Raw genomic sequence first — 27,625 nt, forward strand, 5'->3', positions numbered from 1 at the left:
AATTTATTCAGTTTAGTCACTGCCTGGCTCTGAACTGACTCTGGGGGCGGTGTGCCATGAACCCAAACCGAATAGAAAACACAGCACCAGAATTATAAGTAAAGAATTAAGTGAAGGGTAAGGGGGCCTGGCTGGCTCAAAGTCTGCCCCAGGCATCCCTGGGCATCCCTGGCTACAGCAGGACTTGAACCTGGGCCTTCCTGGGCCTGGTCTGGCACCTCCACTGCTCAGGCAGGAAACGAAGGACCTGGGCTGCAGCTGAGGGTGCAACGCAGCCACCATGGGGAGCTCTAGCCCGACTCCCCGACTTCCTTGCTTCAGGCCCCGAGTCGGGGAACCACGGAGCGACGCAAAGCCAGCAGCGTTTTTCATGAACAAGGGCAGGGGCGAGGCTGCCTCTTGGGTCGCTGGAGCAGAGAGTCAAAGCCTTGGCTGATTTCTCTGAAGAATGCAGCGTTCCTCAGCATGCATTTGAACTTGCACCATGAAAAGATGTGCTCCTCATTTTCCAAAGAAAAATGTCCATCATCCTGATTATGCTATTTTTATTATTAGCGCTTATATCTGAACTTCCCTTTGAGAGCTCGAGGCAGCTTACTGGCTATTTCCTCTAATTTTGTCCACACAACAACCCTGTGAGGTAGGAGGGGCTGAACCACTGGACTGAAATTACCCAGAAGGCTCTACAGCTCTGCCTGCTTTCCTGTCCACTGGGAGATGAATCCAACTTTCAAGGGAAGCCTGGGAAGGGGTGGGGCTTGAATTTGAATGGCAGTTGAAGGGGTGTGGCACGAGGGATCCAGCTGGGCGGACCTCCGAGGGGCAGGACGTGGGGCCGAGGCCACTTCTCAAAAGCATGGAGGAGGCGGGGCTTCCGTTGAGGGGCAGCCGGGTTAAAGAGCCAATGGCAGAGCTGCGGGGCGGGCCCCGAGGGGGTGGGGCTCGGTCCTGGGTGGCCATTGGAACCTGGAAGCTGAGGAGGTGGGGCTTGGCGCCTGGGCTGCAGGGGGCGGGGCTTCGGGGCAGGTGGCAGTTGGGGCCCAGAGGAGGGCGGGGCCTGGGCAAAATGGCAGAGGGGGAGCCCCCCTTTTCCTCGTGGAGGCTGGGGGTGCTGCGCTCACGGGCCCTGCTGCTCCTCCTCCTCCTCAGCCCGGGTGGGTACAGAGAGAGGGCGGGAGGGAGGCGGACCCTGACATGTCAGGCTACCCCCTTGGGGACTGCACACATGTGTGTAAATCACATACCTGCCTCTTACATATGTGTAAATGCTCAAATTCAGATTCCATTGTATCTCAGCATAGGAACCATTATCAGCCCTGGGGGATCAGAATGAGCAAGCCGGTGCTTTGCATAATGCAATTATTAACTCACGTTTCCCTATATTTCATTATAGGTTTGACTGAAACGTCTTCCACGTACCTTTACTCAGAAGTAGTAGAGCCAATGCAGCTGGAAACGAGATCTCCTTACGACAGCAAAGTAATTTTCCTTTTGATTGCCCCTGTTGCCTAAAAGTTTGCACATAAAAGAAAGAAATGGTTTTGGGTGAAAGGAAAGCCTGGTTCCCTGAACTTCAGAAGAAGGCACGGAAGCCATGCTAAAATGCGAATACCACCTTTATTAAAAAGCCAATAACGAGGCCTAAAATTCCAGGTAACACCACTATCGCTGTGCACATAATCATGCCCCCCTCAGCCTGATTTGCACACTAACCATTACCTCCGGTTGCCCAGCCACAACAGTTGTCTTCCTGTACTGTGCTAAGCCAAGGAAGACATTAACCACCCCGAGATTTTCAAAGACAGCCAGCCTCACGAACCATGCTTTGCCCTAATGGGTCTGGGAATATCTTAGCTATTGCGATTTACAAAACATGGTCTATGATTCGTTCTAAGATGCACACAGAGCCCCTTTCTGTACTGACAAAGGATGGACATACAGCATCTGATTTCTTGAGAACATGCTCCCAGTTCTAAAAGCCCAAAAGGATGGTGAAGGAGGTGATGGAGATGCTCTGCCTTTGGAACACATCCAAGCCAAAATTCCTGCTTCTGTATTCATTTTTATTTCATTTATTTCATTTATACGCCACACAGTCAAAGGCTTTAGGCAACGAATAATCCATAAGATAAAAACATTCATAAGAGCCTCCTTTTATATCCCCTACATAAAAGATAAATCAAAATTAAAACATAACAGCTAACTTGGATGTTCTTCACAGGCACCCCAGTTCAAACTGCTGTGGCTTTAAATTTAAATTAATCACACAATAGATGGGGCTGGGAACTTTTGTCCAAGGCCAACACTAGTAGAGCCCTGGATTAAGGTCATGTCTGCCATAGTGACTTAGAGCATCTTCAGTAGTCATCCAACCGTAATTGTGCTAAGATATCTGCAGTGGGCACTGGCACTCTATCACTTCAACGATGCCTGGCTGGTGCTGTGAAGACCCTACAAAGCCTTAGCGTGGAAATTACTTCAGTCTCAGATTCCACAGGCCAGTTCTCCAGAACGTCCATAGATAAACCTTGTGAGTTAACACAAATGGTTGTTTCCAGCGGCAAAGGAAATAATTGAAGGATCAAAGTACTAATTAACTGTTCTGTATTTTCCCCATCTAATTTTAGGAACATTTGACTTACATGATTAAAGTGGAAGGACAACACAGAGTTGTCCATCTGAAACAACAGTAAGTGGCTGCTTTCTTAAAGTGGGTCATGCTGATTGACTGACAGACTGATTGTATTTATAGCCTTCCAGATTTAACGAAAGTGGCTCCCAGTGGTTTACAACATAAAACATAAAAAAAAAAGTAAAAACATTTTTTAAAAAACCATAAATAACCATAAGTGGTAAATGTAATGATGGCCATTCGTTCCCCAGAGGCCCTTGAGAACAACTCTGTCTATAACGGCCTCCAGAAGACCAATAATGAAGGGTAGATTGTTGTGTAACATGGGGGCTGGTACAGAGAAACACTGCTTGAAAGCTCAGCTTCCCTTTCACCTACATGAGTTGGGAAGATGCTAGGAAGAGGTCTACACTGGACAAATTAGGTGGACCCCCTCTAAGCCGGGTGAAAGCCTCCCAGCCATGGTCTCTATCTGCCAATCAAGGAAGCAGCCACGAATCATGGACCAGGTCTTTTAGCAGGAGTGCCCCCCCTTCGAGAGTTATCCCTGGAGATGCTAGTGGTCCCATCTGCACAAACAGCAACATCTTCTTCCTTGGTTTCAATTTCAGCCTGTTCTCTAGAGCTGCTGCAAAGCTGTGGCATCATCAGGACATAGATGAAGCCTGTAGGAGAGATAAGACGACCATTCTCAACTTGCTGCCTGCCAGGTTTATTGAGGTAGCAATGGACAGAAATCCCAGGCAGTCAAGTTGATGGCTTTCCTGGCTGAGAATTCTGGGTATCTAGACAGCACCATGTTGAGAGTATTGACTGAGAAACTGGCATAAACCTACTCTTCTCCATTCAATCCATATCTTACTTGTGTCTCCCTAGAGTTTGGGACATTGTGCTGGATACTAATGGAGAGATTCAATCCAGTCTGTGCTGATTTACCTGTCTCCATGCTGTCCTATTTCAATCCTAAATTTAGTTTAATTTTACTTTATGGTATTCATTCTACCAAATCAAAGCTGGTGGTTTACAAAACAGTCAACAAAAACAACTGTAACAGTTCAAACGTCTACGGTAAATATAAATTAATTGAAAATAACAAATAACTTATCAAAGTTACAACAAAACCAGGATAAAATGTAATGACACTTATAATGAAGAATAATTAGAACAAATCATAACAAAAACCAAATATAGTAGTATCAACAATTAAATCTATATACATAGTTCAAAGTAAACCAATGATGGCAATAACAAACTATTTAACCAAATGCTCTTTGGAAAAGTCTGTCTTCCAAAATGTTAGAAAGGGTGGAGTAAGTCTTAATTCTAAGGGGAAGGTATTCTACAATCTGTGGACTTTGAAAAAAAAAACTCTAATGAAAAGTACATTTAGCTATACTTTAAATATCTTTAAATGCAGCAAATGTTAATTGCTGAATATTCACTACCTGAAATTGCACACTACAAAATTCAGAGATTTGTATAATGGAAGCTTGAATACAATATTGTGTGTCGGTATACTTGGGAGCAGTGTTTCTCAACCTTGGCAACTTAAAGATGGGTGGACTTCAACTCCCAGAATCTTAAGGTTGCCAAGGTTGAGAAACACTGCTTCGGAGGAAAGTCGAAAGCATAAATATGGTAAAATTTGTTACCAGAGGGATCCTCCTAGTAGAGACCCAAAGGTTGAAGGCATTTCTCTAGTTGTGCAGGAAGCACACCAAGCTTTTACAAGAGAATTCTTCACTGCCAGTATCTGCTTTAACCACATTTGTATTTTGTTATTTATTTAAAGATGTATATGGCCGCCCATCTCATTCACTGACTCTGGGTGGCATACAAAGAGTTAACAGAACAACAATACAATTAAACCCAACAATCCTGATAACAAATATCCGAGGTCAAAAAGAATTGTCCCCAATTTACAGCAATGGAAATGAGCGATACAACCGACCAGCCAGCAGAATTTGCCCAACTTCCTGGCCCAGATGCCTGAGGGAACGGCCAGGTCTTCACGCCCTTGTGGAAAGCTAAGAGGATGGAGGCCATCCAGATCTCTGCACCTGGACATTATGGGATGAACACCACCAAAACGGAACAAAGTCTATTTGTCCCTGAGAGCTCCTCCTGACCTTCTTTAGGTCACATTCCTCCACGTGTTTGCCTTAGCCAGAAGGATGTTTTCCTGTTCTTTTCATTTCTGTGCCTCTCCTGGAGAGCTTCAGCGGGTGTCCCGCTCAGGAACTCATCTTCCCTGATGGATTCCAATGGAACGCTCACTCCTCAAGTCTCTTCACTTTTTCCCCCAGTCCGGAGACAAGTTCCCACTGGCCACAGGGGTACTTGTTCAGGCCAGAACACAACATCGCACAAACCTTGCCGATCGCAACACTGCTTCCCTCACTGCCCATGTGGTTGGGAGACCCCTCATTGGCTCCTCCCCCACGCCAAACTCCTCTGGGCGGTCCCTGTCTGCTTGATCTGGTGGCATACCCCAGAAGCCGTCTTTCTGGCTGAGGAGTAGCCTGCCTTGCAAGAAAGAAGGAGGAAGAGATTAGGAAAAGGATGGAAGGGCGTCCCTTTCGCCTTCCCTCGTCAACCACCTTGAGAAACTGCGCTCACCATGAAAGCAAATACAATAATGTTGAAACTTAATTCTGAGTGGGTGTGCATACAAGGTGGCTAAAATTTTGATTAATTGACATTATACACCTATAAATATAGGGACACGGTGGCGCTGCGGGTTAAACCGCTGAGCTGCTGAGCTTGCCAATCGGAAGGTCGGCGGTTCGAATCCACGTGATGGGGTGAGCTCCCGTTGCTAGTCCCAGCTCCTGCCAACCTAGCAGTTCGAAAACATGCAAATGTGAGTAGATTAATAGGTACCGCATCGGCGGGCAGGTAACGGCGTTCCGTTCAGTCATGACCACGGAAGTGTCTTCAGACAAACGCCGGCTCTTCGGCTTTGAAATGGAGATGAGCACTGCTCCCTAGAGTCGGACACGACTGGACTTAATGTCAAGGGAAACCTTTACCTTTACCTACACCTATAAATATATGTTCAAAGGTATCCACAGGATATGGTCCAAAAAGTCAAGATGTTGGCCATTACAATACGATCAAAACTCTGCCCATTTTTATGTGCATTGTGTGTGCGACGCATACAAAAAGGCAGAACTTTGATCACGCCGTCCTGGCCACCATCTTGACCATCTGGACCTCAACCTGCAGACACTCCTGTATACATTCAATATTCAGTAGGCACAAAGGATTGTATGTATAATGGGTCTGGCATGTTAACTTTTTTTACATTTTTAAAATATTTTTTTTAAAATTAATTAATTAAAGCAAACAACAAAAAAAATAAAATAAAAATACCTATATATTCATAAAATGAACTTTACAGCTAAAGTTGAAATGAAAATACGATGTTTATAGAACAGTTTTTAAAGTTTTTTTTTAATCAAAAGAAACATTAAAAAAATTATAAGAAAAAGCATTCTAGTAGCTCCCGCTCTTTTTCCAGCTGCTAATTGCTACTTAAATATTTTTATACTATACTTTGGACAGCTGCAATTACTGCTTATTTCTGTTTTTTGGATCTTTTTTAAGCTGTTTTTCTTCAAAAACCATATTCTGCAGTGTCTTAGCTTGCCTTGCTATGTAATATGCTGTATATAAGGGACCCATTCCTGCTTAATTCTTTTTTACATTTTCAGGTTCTTTGTAACAGAAAATATGCCTATTTACACTTACAACATGAAGGGAGAGCTGGTGGCAGAATATCCATATATTCAGGTAAATTATTCAGTAGATAGTTTTGTTGGTGTATTTTACGGTCCATAAGTCAAGTATTGGACTCAGTGGTTGCATTTACGACTGGATGTAATGCCAGGTCTGATTTGGAAGACTTCATGTCTTCTGCATGAGGAGGTCACAGCAGGCAGGATTCAGATCCAAGCAACCGTTTTGTTTTTTTTTCTTTTGGCACTTCAAGAATGTCTATGCTTTGTCTCCCAAGCTTTCCAAGTCTCACCTGAGCTTGATCTAGACCAGAATTTCTCAACCTCAGCAACTTTAAGATGTGTGGACTTCAACTCCCAGAATTCCCCAGCCAGCATGCTGGCTGGGGAATTCTGGGAGTTGAAGTCCACACATCTTAAAGTTGCTGAGGTTGAGAAACACTGATCTAGCCTGCTGTGACTGAGGATTTATTCCCTCTCTTCCCTTCTTTACAACTCTTCCCGACTGCCTTGGAGAACAAGCAAGATGGAAGTGACCAGAGATGGTTTATTAATACAGCAGTGGGAACTGGGGCATTTTTTTCCAAGGGGTCTAGAATGTCAAAATCTCTTTCTCCCTCTGGAGAGAGCTAAAACAAGGGACAAACTCATGTACAGCACAGGAGGGGTTTTTTGTTCCTTGTCATTTTACAAGGCAGCAACAGTCCTGAAACAGAAACAGCTGGGATATTTGAGATTTTACACAACTGAGCTTCTAATCACAAATGCATTTGATCAATGATGAGGCAGTGGGGGGGTCATCTGCCAGAAATGGGACCTCCCGTCTCCCTTTTTTTCTTGTGGCCTCTGTTCCTTCTTTATCATACTGCTGTTTTGTCATCTCTGCCTTCTCTCTCTCTCATGAGCCCCCTAAGGGAACACCCCCAGGCACGATCCCCAAGTTTCAGAGACCCGTAGATTCTGGAAATGAGAGTAAAACATTTGATTTCCTTAACTTAATGATAAAAATGTTAGCCACAGACTAACCCCAAAGACTGGGATTGCATGATACCTTTGATGGAGTTTTTAAAGGTTAATAAAAGAACTCCAAGCAGCTAAGAGCAGAGTAGAAGTGTGAACCAAAAGAGGAACTTGCACGTTAAGCTTAATTGTGTTCAGAAATAAATTCCGTCTTCACACTGTAGTTAGATGAAGAAAATAGAGATAGCTTACTTTTATTCAGTAGATCTGAATACAGGCAGGTTCACAGTAGAAAGCACTTAATCATTGCTGGATGATGACAAAGGGGAGAGCTGCATTCTGCAGCGCTTCCTGCTTGCAAGTCTGCCCACGAGGTAATGGAGACTGTTAATCCCCAAGCCCCAGAAGAAGGAGGAAGAGGAAGTCAGGTGACCCACGTGACATCCCACAAGCACAAGAGAGATGCAATTTGCTAGAACGACCCCCCTTATGCTTATGAGACAATGCTGAGTTGATCCCTGATAAATCCAACAACCTTGAGCCTAAGCTCAGTGTTTTGGGTGAATGTATCCCCTTTGTCTTCCCCAGACCAACTTATGCAAGTTGGGTGAAGATACTCCATGGCATTCTTCTGGTAACATTGTCAGATCCAGTCCATTTACTCACCCAAGACTTATTTCAGTCATCCATGCCCTGTTCATTTCCAAATTAGGCTGCCGTATCATATGTTCATACATGAGAACACTCTGGAAAACACACAATTTGTCCACAATACAGCTACTGGATAGTGAATTGGGACCACACCACCCCTTATGCTGTGTTTTGCCAGTTGCAGTAACTTCTTGCACATTTCTGGGCTCAGATGAAAAAGCTGGATTTCTTTTCATCGACCTTCACCGTCCCTGAATACTGAATGAAAGCCCCCAGGCTGACCAGCGTTAGCACGCTGTTCCATAATGTTTTTTCCAGCAGAAAAGCAGCTCTTGCCTTTTTATTATATGAAATCCAAGTCAGATATGACAAGAGTCGTAAGGTACTTTTCCTCTCCACTGCATATATTAATTTTTATTCTTTCAGATGGAATGATGCAAGATGGGAAAGATTCTCATGTTGGAAATATATCTGCTGAGCCAATTCTCCTGTTTGATTTCATTTGAATTTGTTCTGAAAATGTGTTATTCTGCCTTACAGGACAATTGCCATTACAGTGGCCATGTGGACGGTGTCCCAAGGTCCCAGGTCATCCTCTCTACCTGCAGTGGGCTTTGGTAATAAAGGCCTTGGCTATTAGAACTAATAATCTCTTATGTAAATGCGTTTCTCCTGAGGGCAGTTCAGATTTCATGCTTATTTTTATTTCCTCTTAAAGCCTCTTTGTAGCTGCAAAGGTTAAATTAATTTTCAGGCAAGAAGCCTGCATCCCACATTAATTGGGACAATGCTTTGCCCATCATTTGTTCCGTTCACTCTCCTTGGCTTTGAAATCTTCCGCACTATCCAGATGTCTATTAAGCCATAGTGTTTTATGCAGCTGTTCCAGCTGTGCTTTGCCACAGGCTTCACCTTCTCATCTGACCTTGATGGGTATCCCTCTCTCATCCCCTTGCCTGTCAGTTGGCTCAACTTTGCACATGACTTTGGCTTTTTTCCAAAGAAGTACACAGTCCAGATCCCTGTTGAGCAGCAACATGTCAGAGGCAGCTATCACATGGGTGATTTTCAGGGTTAGGACCAAGGGCTGCTGTATTTCCTCCCTTCTTGAGTGATATGCCTCCCCTACTACAGGTGGTCCTCAACTTATGACCATTTGATAAGTGACCATTCAAAGTTACAACAGCACTGAGAAAAGTGACTTGCAGCATCCCTGTGGTCATGTGATCAAAATTCAGGCGCTTGGCAACCAGCATGTATTTATGACAGTTCCAGCATCCTGGGGTCACATGATCACCATTTGCAACCTTCCTGGCCGGTTTCCAATAAGCGAAGTCAATGCGGGAAGCTGGATTCCCTTAATGACCACATGATTTGCTTAACGACTGTGGCAGAAAAGGTCGTAAAATTGAGTGAGACTCACTTAATGTCTGTCTCACTTAGTGACTCAAGTTCTGGTCCCAGTTGTGGCCGTAGTACAGGACTACCTGTATCTGAGATTGTAGCTTGGGAATCACCCGTGCACATGATGTCCAGGGTCTGTGAAGAGCAAGAGAAAAGTTGCTTCTCTGTGGGTTGTTTTAAAGGTCAGCTATGCATTCACAGAACCATCGGCCAATTCCTTCCTTTTGCAGAAAAGAAAACTTTGGTAAACCGGAAGCTTCCCCTTTAGGTCTCAGCAGTGAAGTAAAATGGGCCCTTCTCACCAACAGGCTCACCTTTAAATTATTATTATTATTATTATTATTATTATTATTATTATTATTATTTGTTAAATTTATATCACCGCCCATCTCCCCCAATGGGGGACTCTGGGCGGTTTACAATAAAATAGCACTAAAAACATAACCACCTAAAATTACCATTAAAATATACATAAAAACAAATGTGAAATCCAAGTGGAGATGGAACACAATCGCTAAGGGGTGCTATGGCGCCAGCCACCCCCAGGTGGAGCTATCGCTCTCCCCCTCCCAAGCAAGGCGGCAGAACCAGGTCTTCAGTTTCTTCCGGAAGTCCGAGAGCGAGGAGACCGGTCTCAGCTCCGGGGGCAAGATATTCCAAAGGGCGGGAGCTGCTGCAGAGAAGGCCTGCCTCCTGGACCCCGCCAGATGGAATTCCTTTGCAGACAGGGTCCGTAGCACGCCCTCCCTGCCTGACCGGGTTGATGTTATGGGGACGAGATGGTCCCCATGCCACGTAGGGCTTTAAAGGCAATAACCAACACCTTGAATTGGACCCGGAAGCAAACTGGCACTCAGTGCAGCTCGCACAACAGAGGTGTTATATGTGCCAATCTCGGGGCACCAATAACTGCCCACGCAGCCAAATTCTGGACCAGCTGAAGCTTCCGGATGCTCTTCAAGGGTAGCCCCGTGTAGAGCGCATTGCAGTAGTCTCTACTGGGCAAGACAGTGGATGTGGATGCCATGGATGCCGCCTTGCCTTTTCTGAATCCTCTGCAGATGCTGCTGAGCGGAGGGTAACCCTGCGTAGCCGGATTAGCTTTCCATCAGGATTCCAGGTTGGCCGGTTTATGAATGTTCCTTCCAAACACGTGGGGTGGATCGAGGCCTGCAGTAGCACAGATGTATCTCGGCTGTTGGAACCTCTCTGGGAAATTGGCTCTTGTTCAGTTAATGGAGGAACACGTTGCTTAATCAGTCATAATCGTGCTTGTTCCTAGCAGTTCCACAAGCTTCTTGGCTTGACCCCTTTTCCTAAAAGAAACAGGAAGCTCTCAACTGAGGTGACATTCTAGTATGACAAGACATAAAGTAAATATGAACCAAGAGCCAGCATGTCCATAGTCTTCTTTCCCATAACAAACACATATTTCATTCCAGTCCCTTTAGCTGATATGACTCTCGGCTTAAAACAGGCAGTCCTTGACTTATGTCCCCAATTGGGACCAGAACTCCCATTGCTAAGCGAGGCGGTCGTTAAGTGAGTCACACCTACTTTTATGACCTTTTTGCCATGGTCATTAAGCAAATCACTGTGGCCGTTAAGTGAATCACATGGTTGTTAAGCAGATCAGGCTTCCCCCATTGACTTTGCTTGTCGGAAGCTGGCTGGGAAGGTCACAAATGGCAATCACATGACCCTGGAACGCTGCGACCTTCGTAAGTGCAAGCCGGTTGCCAAGCACCTGAATTCTGATCACGTGACCACAGGGATGCTGCAACGGTCATAATTATAAGTTCCTTTTTTTTAGCGCTGTCATAACTTTGAACAATTGCTAAATGAACAGTTGTAAGTTGAGGACTACCTGTCCTAACAGTCAGAAATCACGCTGAGACGAGGAGTAGTTCACTAGTGTTTATTACTGCTACATAAAACAGAATCCTAACAAACTGAAGAAGCGTGGGAAAAACCCAGACAGATAAACCCCAAAGTCAAGGCGGGCCTGATCTGTGTCTCTTTGAATGGCTGCTTCACTCCTCAGTACTACGCCTGCGTTTTCCCCACTGGATAGAGGCCCCCTCCTGCTCGCCATCAGTGCTCATGACATCACCTGTATTCTAAGAAACAATTCTTTTCTAATGCTTAGTCCACAGCATAAAGGCCTCCAAAGTAGCTACGGGGTGGGAAACTGAATCAGGTCACAGGTTTGATTTAATGCCTGCCAAACCTGCTGCAGGCCAGACCTCCAAGGGGTGGCCGTGCTCAGGAGATGCTCCCCGTAGGCCAGATGAAGCTGTGGGCAGGGAGTTCTCTGGAGGGAATGAGCCATTCGCCAACCTTTCTTTCACCCTCCATCTCCAAAGGGTCCCTGGGCCATCCCAGCTTTGGCCCACCCTAAGTTCTGAGGGCTGAATTTGGGTTCCCCCAAAGGGTATTTGCAGACCGTTGTAGAGTAGCTGGAGAAACCGCGTGGCTGTTCTGCCCTTTCCCGAACGTTGCCGGGGGAAGCCGAGGGATCGACAGGCCAGGGGCCATTCGGGGCAGGAGCGACAGAGCCGCAGGTGAAGGGAACGCCGTGCAACGCTGCTGCTGCTCCTTGAATTGGGAGCAAACTCTTTCTTCCACATCTCGGTTCTGTGGTCGTTGGGTGGGCCAGTCACAGTCCTGCAAGGGCCAAATCCTGGCCAGTGGCAGATGTTGTCCCCAAGTCTGGCTTTTTTTTTTCTCCCTCCAGGGGACATATACAAATGGGGAACATAAGATACGAAATTCAGCCTGTTGAAAATTCTCCCACATTTCAACACTTTATTTATCGAAAGGCCCCAGAGCCACGAGAACCCTGCAGAGGAACTGTTGAAGACGGGGCAGGTTTGGCAAGTAGAGGAGTGAGAATGGTGGACGCTGCGGGTCCGGATCTTTCCGCCAGGCAGGTAGGTTGGCCTGATACCTTGACTGAGTCCAGACGGAAAATTGATATATGTTGAGGGTGACACCAAGTTTCTAAGTCTGTCACTCCTGTCATATGGAGGGACTGGAGCCCTTTGAGGTAGGCCAGGCGAAGAAACGGGCACGGCAGGGGTGGCAGGAATGTCCTTTAGCATCGTAGGGCGTAATAACGAACCTTGAAAGCCTGTCAGAGTTTCCCTCTGCCCCATCTTCCACCCAACAACATCCAGTGGGGCTGTTTTGAATTTCTTTCTCACGCTTTCTTCTTTCCCAGGACCGAGTACTCTTTTGGGGACCTCCTCCCCACTTAACGGTTCGCTCATCCCTTCCCCATTCCCAGGAGCAGGGTTCTCTTCCATCGCATCTAATACAGCACCAGGCCATGAAATAATAAAAGGGCATAAAAGAATCTTGAAAGCCTGTCCAAGTTTTCCTCTGTTTCACACTAAACAAAACCAAGGTGGGCTTACTGGCGTTCCTCCCTTTCTTCCTTCTCAGGACTGAGTTGCCTTTTATCCAAACTCCCTCTTAGCAGCTCACTCATTCCCCGCCCACGATCCAAGGTCAGATCTCCACTCCGTCCCAGGAACGTATTTCCGACGGAGAAGGAAAAAAGGGGAAAGGCAGCAGTCCCTTTTCTATTGGTGCCAAGAAAATTCCAGGGTCGGAAAACTCCAGAGTTCCAAACTGCATTTGGAAAAGAAGAAATTCCAGGATTATGTATCCCTTCATTTATTACAACCGTTGGTTATTATCATCCTTTGTGTGCTGCCTCTGCCCAAGGCTTGAGGCGGCTCGCAACGCGATAAAGCCCATGGACCACAATAATCCAACAATCCCTTGCTGCTTGGTGGGAAATAAATAGCATGCCGCTGTGTTCTTTATTGCTAAATTGGGTACATTTGGGGAGAGAACGGAGGTGCAGTCAGTGAATGGCCTCAGTGAGAAAAGACGAGCGATTCCAAGTGACAGCTAAACTCCCAAAAGCATGAATGAAACCCCTGATAAGAGGAACGGGATGAGAACGTGAGCTGGGTGATTTTTAGATGGAAGGAAATTTCAGTCCTTAACAGATTGCTCCTTTGACCTATTATTTGTTTTATCTGTTGCCCGTCATTGTGAGCCTTGGGATTTTTTCTGCTCTCTTCTATGTTGTAAGCCTGGGGCTTTGAAACTTTTTGAGGCTGCAGAACTCATTAGTTAAAAGAAAAAAAAATCCAGGAACGCCTGATCCAGAGGCAAAACTCTAGGGCAGGGTTTCTCAACCAGGGCTCTGTGGCACCCTGGGGTTCTGCGAGAGGTCACTGGGGGTTCCCTGGGAGATCACAATGTATTTTAAAAAATATTTCAAATTTGGGCAACTTCACATGAAAGAGGTACATTTCATTCTTTATTTTTAGTTTAAGAATACAGTTAATGCATCTAGACAGGCCTACCCATGAAACGAAAGTAATAATTTTGGAACTTCCGGCCTATCTTTGAGCCCGAACGTGCAGGGGTTCCCTGAGGCCTGGAAAATATTTCAAGGGTTCCTCCAGGGTCAAAAGGCTGAGAAAGGCTGGGCTAGGGATAGAAATTTGGCTGGGTTTGAATGAGCTTTTGTTTTTTTACTCTTAGTCTCTCACAGAACCCCATCAAGTTATTCCAGAACCCCTGCGTTCCCCAGAACACAGTTTGAAGGACCCCGTTGTCAGCTCTCTCTCTCTGGACACCTTAATAATAATAATAATAATACAGAAACACTTCCTAAAGAAGGGAGACAGTGAATCGAAATCATTGGACAGATGCATCTGAGCTAATAGTTGGATGTTGTAATTCCTCTGATTTTAGCACCCAAGGCATTTAGGTCTCTTGTAGAGGAATGTGATTTTCATGGTGTCCAGGGCAGTCTGCAGGCCATGGTCAAAAAAGTCAAGATGGTGGCCACAGTGGCACATTGTGCATAAGAAATGGGTGATGCTTCAATTGCACCATTGTGGCTGCCATCTTCTTCTTCTTCTTTTTTTTAAACCATACCCTGTGGACCCCCCCTGAGGGTCACCAGTACAACAGCTAGCCCTCTATAACTGCTTCCTGTTGATTTCATTCCAGCAAGATGCCCTCGACCCCACAGGCATCCGATATCTAGAATATTACGCTGTGGCAGACAAAAGCGCGGTAAGTTTGCCATTGATCGTGGTAGTTACAGAAGACCTAGAAAGTGCTTTCAGCATGACAAGATGTGGCCAGTCAAAAGTCTCTTGTTTTTAGACTGGGGCCCAGTTGTAGAGTAAGGCAGAGGCCCTTGACGGAGGTGGGCAAGATCCATTACCAAAGGGACGAGGAGAAAAATCAGTCCGGAACATCCAGATAACATTTGGGAGTGGCTCAGACAGACACCTCCCTAATTCGCATGGGTATAAGGAGGGGGAGGAGGCACAGCACAGTCACCCTTGCAAGGTTTTGCTATTGTAGCCACTCTCAGCCAAAGGAGACTTGGCCTTCCGGTGAAGTTGATTCTTGGTCTGGTCTTCAGGGTGGGGCAAAAAGGTTAAGATGGCACCTGCAACCATGTGATCAAAGCCCCGCCCCTTTTCTGTGTGTTGCACGCATCACACATGTAAGAAGGGGTGAGTCATTGATTGCACGGTTCTGGCAGCCACCTTTAACTGTGGTTACCCTCCCCCACGGCTGCCCCTTGTTGGGCCCAAATAATTGATCTTAATTATTAGTTGGAAAGAGCTAAAAAAGGAAACTCAGTAGCTAATCTCAGTAGCTGTTACTGGGAATTAAAGAACAGTTTCCCATTTCTTTTAAAAAATGTGTTTCCGCTGGTCTGATATGCTTTTTTTTCGTTCATTCCTGCACCGTTTTAGCCTTTCCTGTTTCCCTTTTAGACTTGTACTCTACCAGTCTTATGTGTCTTAATTACACCTTGAAAAATTAATTAAGAAAATGTTGCTGCATATTAAATTGTGAACAGCATGCCTAAACGCAAGGGCTTTGACGTGCAGGGAATTTTATTTATTTATTTAAACGACTTATACGACCGCCCGTCTCACAGCAGTGGCTCCGGGCAGCCCGCACGATCAAAACAGCAGCCATATCACAGTACAGCCCACCACCTCCGAGGTTAAAACAGTAATCCCACTTTACAGAAAGCAGCTGTAACCCACAGAGCCCGACGCCTGCGGGGAACGGCTTGCGTCAGCAGTGCTGTGCAAACCGTTGATGTTAAGCCGGCTGGCTGCCTTTCTCTTCTTCTCCTCTTAGTTCCTCCTCTATGACAGCAATGAAACCCTTCTGGTGTCGGTGCTGTTTCACATGATGCTGAATGTCCACACGGTGAGTAGTTTTTCCGCGTCCCTTAAAACCACACTAGGAACCATCGCGAAATGGCCGTGTTTCCCTGGTGGCAGCCAGCGGGCGTGTGGGAAATTTCCCAGATGGTTTCTCCAGCACCCGTGTCCCTCTCCCTCTTCATTCCCCCTGGCTCTGAACATCCCACCAAGTCGTCCTTTTGCCCCGCTGAGGCGTACTGTGCATGACCAGCTCTTCCCGCTTGGGGTGCTCGGTGGCCTGGAAATGGCACCTTGAAATGGCTGTAGATGCCGCCTTGGTCAGTGGCTAAGGGCTTAGGCAGGGAACATCTCTCTGATCTTGGCTAGGAGGGATCTTGAATTACAAAGTAATTCTTTGTTCCCTCCTAGCTTTACTGATCCCAGCATAGCAAGGCTTTGCTTAAGCAGGCATGTACAAACTTTTCGTTCTCACCCACACATCCTCTCCCACCAGAAGGGAGCGGTGAAGACAGATCGCAATCCAGAAACATGTAGTCCTCGCTTAATGACCACAATTGGGACTGGAATTTTGGTTGCTAAGCAAATCCAACCCAATTTTACGCCCTTTTTTGCAGCGGTTGTTAAGCAAATCACTGCTGTCATTAAGCAAACCATGTGATTGTTAGGCAAATCATGTGGTTTCCCCCGTTGATTTTACTTGCTGGAAGCTGTCTGGAAAGGACAAAAATGGTGATCACGTGACCGCGGGATGCTACGATGGTTGTAAACGTGAGGACTGGTCGTAAGCTGGTTTTTCCAGCACTGCTGTAAGTCCAAACCATTGCTAAATGAATGGTCGTTAAGCGAGGACTACCTTTAGTTGCATGTGCACACGGGGTCTGCCAGCCAGGTTCCTATCCAGCCCACTCTTTTTATAATGGGCAGCCCCAGTTCTTTCCTTCTCCACTTCAGCTTCACACTTGTTAGGTGCTGTTGTGGTTGACCTAGCGAGGTTTCACTGCTCGCAGTGCGATTTTCACTTCATGGGCAGCTTCGGGTTCCTGGCCGGGTTCAGCGGGTCAAACTGAGTCCCTCATCAGCCTTTGCACATTGCACATGCATTAGATGGAGATGGCTTCATTGCTTGCTTCATTTAGCCTCTCCTCAGACTGCCAGGCTAGTAAATTCCAAGGGAGTTCATTGATTTGATAATGTCCAAAAATTTCATAACTGGCTTTTGTAGTAGGCTTGGCTAGGAGCGTCATGGCTGCCCCAAGTCACAAAACGGGGCTCTCATTTCATTCTGCAAAAGCTCTCTCCTCAACCTGACCAGCTTGTACTTCTAGAGGTGAGTTCTAGGCCATTCTGCTGCTTCTGGTGGGTAGATACATTTTGCCCAGTGCCATGGAAGAGGTCAGGACACTGAGGGGCAGTGGGGATGCGGGCCAGGCATAGCTATAAATCTCTATTCTTCCAGGAACTCATTCCTGCATCCAGGAACTAGATTACTGCAAAAGCTGCCAGGACCCAATCCTGCCAGGCCAGTTGTTTTATTGCAGCCAAGGGAGAAAGCTGATGTATGCCAAATATCTGCCCGCTGCCAGACCCCGAAATTCTGAGATACCTCTACGTCAGCGGCCTGAGCAGTCCCAGTTCTTGAGCCTTTGGTTTCAGCCTTCACAAGCTGCTAGTTTTCCCTGGTTGCCTTAACACCCCGGCACAAATTGTTCAGAAGGGACAGTGGCCAAGGACTCAGGGGCCACCACCGTTCCCTTCCTGGCCCCTCAAAAGCCACTGGAAAAAGCTGGCCCAGGAGCCTCTTCCTTGCCTCCACCTTGAAATGCCGCAGGTGCCTTAGGAGCCATTGGGTTCTTCCTCCCGGCTGCACAGTAGGAGAATGTAAAGAACACCCTCCGATCTATGCCCCCCATCTGGGTTTTTAGTTAACATTGCCTGCGTCGCCAGTCTCCAAGAATGACTGGAAGGATAAAATTCCTCAGTGGCATGGTAGTATCTTGGCATGATGGGGGACGGTCGCACTTCTAAATGAGTGGAGAGAGCAGGAGGGTCAGCAGGAGCCCCCCCTCTTTTATCTCGCTGTGGGGCTTCAATCACACAGTTGTGGCTAGCATCTTTTTGACCCCCTCCCTGCAGAAACCCCTGGGAGAGTCTGGCTTAAATCCAACAGCAAGTATATTAGACCTTCCACTTAGTGAGCGACTGGTAATTGACCAAAGCGTTGTAGTCATAAATTCTGAATAAGGAATGCTGCTAAGGGTCAATAAGACATAAAAATATGTTCTACTCTGGCCACCTGAGTGCCTGAAATACCTTTGGATCGTCAAACGGTTCCAAAGTCAAATTGAAAGTAAGAAGCCAAAGGGGGTGTCCTTGACCATTTTCACATCCTGATGGGTGAAGAATAATTGCACTTGTTACAACTCCAGCTAATGAATGAGAGCCAGTTTGGTCTAGTGGTTAAGGCAACGGGCTAGAAACCAGGAGACTGTGAGTTCTAGTCCCGCCTTAGGCACGAAAGCCGGCTAAAAAAAAAACTCTCTCTCAGCCCAACCCACCACACAGGGTTGTTGTTGTGGGGAAAGGAGGAGGAGGAAGGAGTATTAGGTATGTTCACCACCTTGAGCTATTTATAAAAACAACAAAGGCAGGATAAACAAACAAACAAATAAATAATGAATTAAGCACCATAGTTTAATCCAATCAACAAAATCAAAAGGAAAGCCATGTTTAAGAAAGTTCCCAATAAGTGTAAACTGTACTGTACAGAAGTGTAAACTGTACTGTACAGAACAAAGCAGCCACAGCCAGTCCAGCTGACCTGACTGGGTATCTTTATATCCCCAAGCAATCTAATGTTATCGGCGGCTTGACGCTGTTCTGTAAAACCAGATTACAGAGGATGAAGCTCCTGACGGTCACGCGGTCTCTTTTCAATCTGATGGGGAACAGAGGCAGGTCACGTTACGGAAACGTCCAAGGGCCGCCTTCGAAGGCAGCAGAACCTGTGGTTAGCAATGCCACCATTGCAATGTCTTACAGCTTACCAGAATAAGGTTTTTTTTTTACCCATTCAGTTGTGTCTGATTCTCGGAGACTGCCTGGACAAGTCCCTGAAGTTTTCTTGTTCAGGTTTTTCAGAAGTGGTTTGCCATTGCCTCCTTCCTGGGGCTGAGAGGGAGGGACTGGCCCAGGGTCACCCAGCTGGCTTTGTGCCCCAGGCGGGACTAGAACTCACAGTCTCCCAGTTTCTAACCTGGGGCCTTAACCTCTAGACCAGAATCTTACAAGAAAACTGCAAGGACTTGTCTAGGCAGTCTCTGAGAATTGGACACGATTGAACGGATTAAAAATGAAAGTTCTACCACCAACTGATGATTTTCTATTTTCCGTTCTCAGATATTCCTGCCGCTGGGCCTCCACATTTATCTGGTAGGCATGGAGCTCTGGACGGAAAAAAACTACGTGACCATTGATTCTCACGACCTCTCTGTGACCTTGAATGCCTTTTATAAGTATGTCCGGTACCAGCTTCGGTATCACGTGCGTTTCGACCACGCTGGCTTAATGACGTAAGGCTCCCCCGCCACCCTTGTGAAAATGCCAGCCGGCCTTGAAGTAGCATTATGCGGGAGGACTGTTCGGGTTGGCAGCGACAGTGTGTCGGGCGAGGGGGATCTGGTCTCTGGCCACCAAGGGCAAATGACGTTTAGAAAAGCCATACAGAAGCTTGCATCTCCTAGTTAGTGAGGTGGTTGGCCCTGGCTTTCTTCTTCCAGGGACGGCCAGCTGCAGGGGCATCCACAGGGGTGTCGAAAAAGTCAAGATGGTGGCACCGATCGTGCAGTCAAGGCCCTGCCCCCTTTTTTACACATGAGACTTCAGTGGCAAGGTCATGCCTGCCATCTGGACTTTGCTGACTCCCCCCTTGGCTGCCCACCTGCAAAGCCCAAGTGTAAAGGCCTCCTCCTGATGGACCCACCGCCCCAGAAGTGAAGGATTGATCAGCACGGGGGCTTCTAAATGTTGGGCCATCACACCTCCCTTTCGTGTACTCTTAATGGACCCCCCTGCCCTAAAAATCCAAATAATGAAAACAATGCAATGCAACTTGGGGATTTACAGTATTGTAACAGTGTGACTAAAAGGTTCTTTGTGCCTCCCGTGGACTCTGTCTGCACCTCCCCACAGGAGTCACACCTCACAGTTTGGGAAGCCCTGGATTAGCATCTCTAACTGATGCTCCGGAATCCTGACTTTAAAAAATCTCATCCTGTGCTCTGAGTCCCATTCCTCATTTCTTGCAAAAATACACCAATATCCATAAAATCAGTATAAGAAGATCAAGAGTGAAAAAAACAACAACTGATCATCCATGAGCAGGTAGCACTAGAGCACTGCTTTGCAACCTTGGCCACTTTCGGATGGGTGGACTTCAACTCCCAGAATTCCCCAGCCAGCCATTGCACTAGAGACTGCTTTTGCTATGCTCACGGCCAAACTCTCTTTATTGGTGTTTTCCTCATGAAATATAACCTGTATCCTGTTTTTCTCTGACGTTTTAGGGGAACAGGGACCCGTCCTGGGCTTTCCTGGGGAGAACGACTTTGTCATTACTCTCACGTGTCCGTGACGGTTATCCACGTAGGTGGTTCTCTGCTTCTGATCCCTTCTGCCCCTTGGGTCGCTGCTACTTTGGAGGGGGGTCTCTCTGGGATGCTGGCCGGGCTGCATCTGAGTTTGCCATCAAAACCTCCAGAAGATAAGATGCTGAACCGCAGTTAAACTAAAGGCAACTTCCACTTATCTGGCAGAAAAGACATTTGCAAACAAGCAAGAGATTAAGGAGGAATTGCAAAGTCATCTGTGCTCATCCCAACCAGGTTCTAAAGAACAGGTGCCAACGCGTGCTTTTTCAAGTCGCTGTACCCTTGTAGCAGAGTTCAAATCACTTTACCCTTTGAGCAGATTCAGTGGCCCAAGGGACAGGCCGAAAGCCGGCCTCACAAGCCCTGCTGAGACCTTGTCAGTCCGATGGGAAAGGCCTCACTCTGTCTTTGGCCACTGCTGAAAGAGAGAAGCGCCCGGATAAGCTGCATCCTAAGGTTGCTGTGAGAATTACAAAAAGCTCAAGCCTTTTTAACTGGTCACTTCTATTATTCACAACTTAAAGCATTGTGGAAGCCCTGGAAAAGCCAGCAGCATTGTCCTCCGAGGCCTTTTATAATATAATAAGCCAGAGCTGTTTTTGTATGCATCTAGGCTACTCTCATAAATCTGCTGTGTCCTCCTGAATCCATTTTTAGAGGGCTGATTTATTTAAGCACCTCTAGACCAGCTAGATGCAGTCCAAAATTGGATGTGTGCACGTGGTGGAACTTGAAATGACATTGCAGGGCATCATGCTGAATGCCCCAGAGGTCTTTCAGTATGCCAGAGGCCCTTGAACCCACCCGGAGCCTTTGCCTTCCGGAACAGGTGTCAGAAGTTGAGCTTGTGGGCTTCTTGAATGTACCTTGCTCTATAAATGCAGCCAGCAATAAGTCAGAGAATAAAAGGAACACTTTGAACCCCCAGCTCCAAGGCAGCTCGAAAAGATTAAATACGAGGGAAGAAGATCCTGCAAAACGGCTCAGCTGAAATGCAATAACATAGGAGCTCCTACGTACTTCGCTGTTTTCTGAATCTAATTAGGATCTCCCGCCTGCTTTTATTAGCCCCCCAGGTTATCATTAGGTCCCTCCCCTGAAACACTTCAGGAAGAAATTATGTGCAATTTGGGGGGCAAAATTTCCTGTGATATCATTTCACTTAAAAACAAAACAAGTCTTGGAGAATTGAATCCACTGGTTTCAATCTGAAAACTTCTAGCAGTTTGGTCAAACTGGTAAACAAAATGTAAAGGGTTTAACTGTCCAGCCTATAAAAATCTAATGAGGTTTGTTTGTTTGCACATCGAACCATTTAACAGCAAAAATGCCCCCAACATATAAAATAATAGAGATTGATATCCGAAGCTAACAAGATCTTGGCCCAGATTTCTACACTTGGTGCCCAGCACCATATTCACTGTATCACTCCTGCCGTATGGATTGCAATTTGTATTTTCCCAGGTTTTCTCCTGAGATTTAGTAGTGATCTTATCAGAAATAGAGACAGGGCAGTGAGCATCTACCCAGAAATAAATGCCTGGAAGCACACTTGGCAGGTTTTACGACCACAGGGAAATCTTTTCTAAATCTCCGACATGTTCTAAAATTGGGTTGAGGACATCAGTTTCCTGCCCTCCCCCCAACTCTGCAGTAGAGCGCAATGACAAATCTTGATAAAATAGTTAAGAGCAGAGACGTCACACTGACAACAAAGGTCCGCATAGTTAAAGCAATGGTGTTCCCCGTAGTAACATATGGCTGCGAGAGCCGGACCATAAGGAAGGCTGAGAGAAGGAAGATCGATGCTTTGGAACTGTGGTGTTGGAGGAAAATCCTGAGAGTGCCTCGGACTGCAAGAAGATCAAACCAGTCCATCCTCCAGGAAATAAAGCCAGACTGCTCACTTGAGGGAATGATATGAAAGGCAAAACTGAAATACTTTGGCCACATAATGAGAAGACAGGACACCCTGGAGAAGATGCTGATGCTGGGGAGAGTGGAAGGCAAAAGGAAGAGGGGCCGACCAAGGGCAAGGTGGATGGATGACATTCTGGAGGTGACGGACTCGTCCCTGGGGGAGCTGGGGGTGTTGACGACTGACAGGAAGCTCTGGCGTGGGGTGGTCCATGAAGTCACGAAGAGTCGGAAGCGACTAAACGAATAAACAACAAATGTCAGTTTCCTGCCCTCCCCCCCATTCTGCAGTAGAGCCACAAATCAAGATCCAAGCAGGTCTTTGTCGACATACTCCCTTTATTTAATGTTTTGCTCACCCCAGTCTTCCCTTTCTATTGTCTCATTGTGTACAGTTATATAAAAAGCCGAGATTTGATGCTGAAACCATTGCACATGAGCTGGGTCATTCTCTTGGCTTTACGCACGATGATGGCCCCATGAATTTAGCCAGAAAATGTGATTGTAATTGCACTGTGTTTGGCAGCTGTTTGATGCTGACTTCAGGTGAAGCGTAAGTTGCACTTGGCATCTTGTTCTTAGTTTCTACTTTTCTCTCTTGGACCTCTGTGGGTTCATGTTTCCCCTAAAGCAAGATCTACTAACCCAAGTTGGTGCTCCTAAAATCTGAGCTTATTTTTCTCCATGGGCTTAGGATATTTCCCCCTGTTTTTATTTAATGAGGGGGTCACAGGAATGGGGGGGGGTTGATTGTTAATTAAAGGAAAGAACCCCTCCTTTGGGGTGAAGGGTTGTTATGTAGATAAAACCCAGGCCCTGCCCCTTCTTCACCCACCTCCAGCCCTGGCATACCAGGAGCCACAGGGTTCACGGGCCAGCGCTTAAGATCCCTGCTCCTTCAGATAACAGTCACCCTCAACTGCCAGGATTGGGTACCAGCCAGGGCTGTTATCCAAATTAGACCATGTGGCTCAGAAGATAATTTGCAATTCTCAGAGCTGGCCTGACAGGCAAAAGCCTTATCCAGCTGTACCCACGACTGTTCTCACCTGCAGCCGGGGAAGGCACATCTCCAGGTGAGCAGCCCACCTGGGCTCTCCCTCCCATTGCCCTGGGGCCAGGCCTTTCCACAGCGGCCAGGAAGATCATGGTCAGCGGGGCTGTTGCTGCCTGAGATAAGCTGGCCACAGGGTTCCCCTATGCCAGGGTTCCTCAGCCTTGGCAACTCTAAGCTGCGCGGACTTCAACTCCCAGAATTCCCTAGCCAGCTGGCTGGGGAATTCTGGGAATTGAAGTCCGCGCAGCTTAGAGTTGCCAAGGTTGAGGAACCCTGCCCTATGCACTTCTGTGGGGAGCTAGCATTGGTGGTAGAAGCATTTTGGGTGTGCATGTGATCGTTCCTGGGAGCAGGAATCTGACCTGAGCAAGGATGATTAAAGCAGGTCTGATAACTACAGCAGAAGGGAGATTAATTTACAGGAACTACACTAGAAGGATCAGCCAAGCCCAGCACCCAGATCACTGCATCCTACGAGAGTCAAAGAGGTTTCAGGTTGGAGAAGGTTTGCCTACCCAACCGGTGGCCAACTTTCAGTGTTTCAGAGTGCAGTCTTTTCAGCTCTGATGGGAGATGCTAAGATTAAAACCGTGGCCTTCTGCAAGCAAAGCTCCTGTGTATAATTAAATCACAGGTATTCTGTGGTTCAGAAGTTAAGGCTGTGCTCTTCTTGAACCTGCAGGTCGGTTGTTGAGCAGCAGCTACAGGAAATCATCTCTCTTTCAAACACACATGTGCACGGGCCTAGACCCAAATCTTAGTTTAAGCCTCATCTGGTCAGTAATAAGGATATAAAAATCAAGAAATTATTTCATACCTCCTTATATTTGTTTCAGGCTATCTAAAAAGAATTCGTAACCCAGAAGGCAAGGTATAAATGGCTGCTACAAGGAAGTTATAAATAATGACCGTTCATGGGGTAATCATTTATTGTGTTACAGGAACTGTTCAAGACTAAGTAATTGCAGCAAGCTGGAATATTTAAATATGATCAGAAAACCTGAAAAAACATGTTTGCTGAACAAACCTGCCCACATATTTAACATGAAGGAGTGTGGAAATGGTGTTATTGATGGTGACAATGAAGAATGTGACTGTGGAATTGAAGAGGTTAGACATTAAGATGTGTGGCAAGGGTATGATTCCCTCCCCCCGCCCTCCAAAAACAGCTGGAAGATTATCCAGACAATTTATTTATATAAATTAGGCTAAATTTGCATAACCTATTTTGAACTGGATGTTTTCTGCTTGCACCAAAAATTTCCCAGTCCAAATTATGCTGTGCTGAATTTACAGAGGAAATTTCATGTCCTTGATATGGGGTAGAGATAGGAAGACAGACAGACAGACAGACAGACAGAGAGACAGATATAAAGACTTGCTTGAATAGATTCATTTTAGGTTAATATGATAATTTTTATGTAGATCTTAATTCTAAGGGTCTTCTTAATTTTGCTCTAGTTTGAATGTTGGCAGTAATTTCCATCAGCCATTTTCGTTCTGTGGTCTCCTCTGTGCCACAGTAAGTCACACCCTGGGGGGTTTCTGGGTAATCCGGGCCACTTTCTTCCCAGCAGCACAGCATTGTTCCGAGGGACAGTCTGGGGGGTGGGGGAGAAACGGGGATCCATTTGCTTTTGTCCTAAATAACTCACTTCCTTTATGATGCTCAGGTCCTAAGGCAGAAATCTGCCAAATGAAAGCCAAAAGGAGAACAGCTGGTTGGCAACTGGCCCCTTAAATAAGTATTTATGGAAGCACAGTTTTGCCCCTACTTTAGAAAATAGGGGAAGCAGAGACCTGCTTCCTGAGTACATTAAATGGAGACGAGCTTTGCTTTCAAACTCAGAAACTGGGCTTTTCTGGGGCAGGAGTGTCTGCAGGATGTGGTCAAGAAAGTCAAGGTGGCAGCCATGGTGGTGTGATTGAAGTTCCACCTGGTGGAACTTCAGTCACACCATAGCATGAAAAGCTCAGAAGATTCGTGGGTGGCTCACCTCCAGCCCTAGAGCAGATACTGGGGAGGCTGTGAGGTGGGATGTTTTCCATCAGTTGCAGCTCTCAACTCATCCTGGACTTGAGATCTTCCCCTGCCTTTCCCAGAAGCCCTCTTGGCCATCCTGTTGGGGTGGCTTTCCATTCCTCCAATAGAAAGGCTAGTCGGTGACTGGTTTTTGGTTTTTTTATTTTTTTATTTTTCTTGCCCCAAAATGACTCCATGAGAAGTAGGGGAATGGCAGGCGAACTGCTGGTTTTAATCCCTCTCATTGACCAGCTAGAAAACCGCTCTCTAGCTCAAGGAAGGGGATTTTTAAAGCTTTTTCGTGAGGTTGAGAAGCTTCATTTTTAGTTTCTTTTTTAAACAAATGTATTAGAACGACCGTGGGATAGAAAAGATTAAAAAGGGAGCATGAGCCTCCAAGCGCTCATCCATCTGTAAGAACCTCAGACTTCAGACTGTAAGTTTCCCTGTTAGAAGGGGAGGGGAAGGGGCTGGTCATGAAAGTGAGCTCTGTATCTGCAAGATGTGATTCTTGATCTGTCCTGCGGCCATTTGTAACTGTACGTGAGGCCTCTGACACTACTCCGATGTCCCACATTCTGTTTTGTACAATCTTCAAGTCAGCAACCTTTCACAAGTCCCCCCCCCAAAAGACTGGTTCTCTTTCTTCCTTTATTAGAATATAGAAGGAATGTGGCTCCAAAGCATCTTTCTGAAACAAGGAAGAAAAGAGAGACAACTTCACGTAAGCGAATCCAATAAAACTGGGTGAGGTGGGAGGAGTGAATTTATGTCCACCAGATCTGCCATGCCAGGAGCAAACTCCACTTGGGCAGTGGTGTTGGCACGGAAATAGCATCATGGGTTGAGTGTCAGTTAACCTCCTTTCCTGCCTGCCTAACGTTCTCCTTGCTTGGGATGGCTGAGGAGGCTTCTGGTGAGCTTCATAGGCTGAGGGCAACCCTCTCCTGATACTTCTGCTCAGCAGCAGCTCAGCAACTCATGGTCCAAGGAAATCCTCGTCTACTTTTTCACCTTGGACCCTGATGCGGATGGGGCGGCCTGGTAGCAGTGGGAAGCACTTTGCAGCAGACTTCTTCTGACTGTCTGTTATAGGGTGTGTTTGGCCTGGTCTGCTGGATCCTTGGTCAACCTCTAACATTTGGAAATAGGCCAGACGTTTGGCAATGACAGTATGTCAGGGTAGCCTTACTTCGAATAAGACGCGGACTCACGTAGAGGGTCGAAGGATTTCCGGGTTTATTGAAGCAGAATGCATACGGAGAAAAAGACGGGAATGCGGGCGTGGTAGCAGGGTACCCCGTTTATACCCTGGTGGCGGACCTTGTCCTCCACCCCCCATTGTTCCCCAAGCCGGGTCCGGATGGGTGATTTGAATTGGTATGGGTCTGACGATGGGTGATTCGGGTGATCTCCGATGGTTTCCTTTGTCTCTTTGCCTTCGTCCGGTGCAGGTGCGTCCCCCGGGGTAATGTGTGGGAGTTCCCCCGATCTGTTAATGGTTTCCATGTCCTGTCCGAGGTGCGCTTCTATTGACCTGTGATTGTTTTAGGAGTTTGGGTGCTTAAGGGATGATGTGTGTGTTTAAAGGATAATGGTTATCCCTTCCTCTTTTCCTGATGGGCATGTTCCCCGTTGTGATGCACTTATGCCTTGCAACGGGGAACATGACACAGTAGCTAATCTGTGCTGCAACTGCGGAACTGATCCGAACGACTCGCAGGCTCCCAGGAAGCGGCTGAGAAATGTCCCCACCACCAACGCTATGGATATTTCATGCACCAGGCTAAGGACATCGTGAATGGTCTGAGCGATAAAGTATCCGGCATGGCCACATTCAGATGTGTGTGAGCGAACGCGAAGGCACCCACGACCGATAGTAACTCAGACAAGGAAGACGTTCTAGGGAGGCGTGGGCTGCACGGAACAGTATCTGTTGCCCTCGACAGATGAACTACTTGCGAGGGGGAAAATTAACTTGAAAATAACATGCAATGTACAATTGTACAAAATGCTAATACTCGTTTATAAAAAGTCTAACAAATATTGTATGGTTACAAATGAAGCCATGGGCAGAGGGGTGATGCTGCTGCTGCTGCTGCTGATAAGCTATTCATCGAATACGAAGCCTTCGTAATTCTCTCTTTTTCTTCTCAACAGTGGATGCAAAGATTTCACAATCAGTATTTATTTCCTGACCACCTACAGCCTAAAACCATAACTGTAAGTTATTGGTCAATAAATATTGTGAAAATGAGATTGTTCCTTGCTGCAAAGGATGTTGCTTGGGATGTTTTCTGCTACTTAAAGGGCTGCCTTTACATGGTTTGTAAACATTATCATTTACAAGGCCTTAATAAGATGT

General features: G+C 46.5%; 1 protein-coding gene and 1 long non-coding RNA gene across 2 annotated transcripts; both read left to right on the forward strand.

Moving 5' to 3' along the window:
• Positions 1-1,051: 1,051 nt before the first annotated feature.
• On the forward strand, positions 1,052-22,737 carry LOC134498601 (disintegrin and metalloproteinase domain-containing protein 9-like). Its single transcript, XM_063304758.1, has 10 exons — positions 1,052-1,479; positions 2,628-2,689; positions 6,349-6,427; positions 8,524-8,600; positions 12,125-12,320; positions 14,428-14,493; positions 15,589-15,660; positions 19,014-19,186; positions 20,180-20,258; positions 22,576-22,737. Exons 1-10 carry the CDS (start codon positions 1,195-1,197, stop codon positions 22,735-22,737), a joined length of 1,251 nt encoding a protein of 416 aa, XP_063160828.1. The 5' UTR covers positions 1,052-1,194.
• A 1,437-nt stretch (positions 22,738-24,174) lies between these two features.
• LOC134499334 (uncharacterized) lies at positions 24,175-27,484 on the forward strand. The gene is made up of 3 exons (XR_010068116.1): positions 24,175-24,347; positions 25,919-25,984; positions 27,421-27,484. It is a non-coding gene; the product is annotated as an uncharacterized LOC134499334 (long non-coding RNA).
• The last annotated feature ends 141 nt before the right edge of the window (positions 27,485-27,625 follow it).

The sequence above is a fragment of the Candoia aspera genome, chromosome 5 (assembly GCF_035149785.1).
Source record: "Candoia aspera isolate rCanAsp1 chromosome 5, rCanAsp1.hap2, whole genome shotgun sequence".
In the NCBI taxonomy this organism is placed as follows: domain Eukaryota; kingdom Metazoa; phylum Chordata; class Lepidosauria; order Squamata; family Boidae; genus Candoia; species Candoia aspera.

What these genes read in the sequence shown, in the direction of transcription:
- LOC134498601 (XM_063304758.1), top strand. Translation starts at nt 1,195, where the DNA reads ATGTCAGGCTACCCCCTTGGGGACTGCACACATGTGTGTAAATCACAT. An exon ending in CAGAATATCCATATATTCAG is followed by an intron (nt 6,428 to 8,523) that starts GTAAATTATTCA and finishes TCTGCCTTACAG; the next exon opens with GACAATTGCCATTACAGTGG. An exon ending in TCTACCTGCAGTGGGCTTTG is followed by an intron (nt 8,601 to 12,124) that starts GTAATAAAGGCC and finishes TTCTCCCTCCAG; the next exon opens with GGGACATATACAAATGGGGA.